Below are 504 nucleotides of genomic sequence, written 5' to 3' on the forward strand. Positions count from 1 at the left end.
TCCTTACCCTCTTTCAAGAGGAACCCCCGCCCCTCCTTGCCTGGCAGATTTCCCACCTCACCTCTGTTGGCAGACTGGGTGAAAGTGGAGGGGGTGTTGTGCCCAGAGCTTTAGCAGATTCAGCAGCCCCCACCCCCACCCAGGCTCTCAGCTCCTTCCACTCCGATCCAAGCGCGGGAGATGGGGGTGGAGGGTAGGGACCGAAACCCTGCCCTGCTACAAATCACTTCCAAGTTGGTGGTTTAAAAATAGTAACAGTTGTTGGGTTGCATTCTCATTTCCATGTTATCAATTTAATGTAGCAAAGCACCGAAGCAATCCCTTTGGGTCCCTACCTCTTTCTCGGTATTCCCCCTACTACTCCCCTTTGCCACTACCCTCCCGGGAATCATTTCCTCAGCCCGCCCCTCCTCTAGGCTCCGAGCCCTAGTTGTCCCAAGAGAGGCTGTGGGTCTCAGTGGGAGCCGAACAGGAAGAAAGGCGGGGGCGCCGGGGGGAGCGGCC

General features: G+C 57.1%; 1 protein-coding gene across 1 annotated transcript in view; it reads right to left on the minus strand.

Moving 5' to 3' along the window:
- Window positions 1–14: 14 nt before the first annotated feature.
- CCR10 (C-C motif chemokine receptor 10) overlaps window positions 15–504 on the minus strand; it is a 2,680-nt gene continuing 2,190 nt past the window's right edge. Inside the window, exon 2 of the mRNA XM_027774790.1 lies at window positions 15–504. This exon is cut by the window's right edge and continues 987 nt beyond it. Within this exon, the coding sequence (XP_027630591.1) occupies window positions 427–504 (78 nt within the window). The 3' untranslated portion in view covers window positions 15–426.

Source organism: Tupaia chinensis, unplaced genomic scaffold (genome assembly GCF_000334495.1).
Source record: "Tupaia chinensis unplaced genomic scaffold, TupChi_1.0 Scaffold000477_2, whole genome shotgun sequence".
Classification (NCBI taxonomy): Eukaryota; Metazoa; Chordata; class Mammalia; order Scandentia; family Tupaiidae; genus Tupaia; species Tupaia belangeri.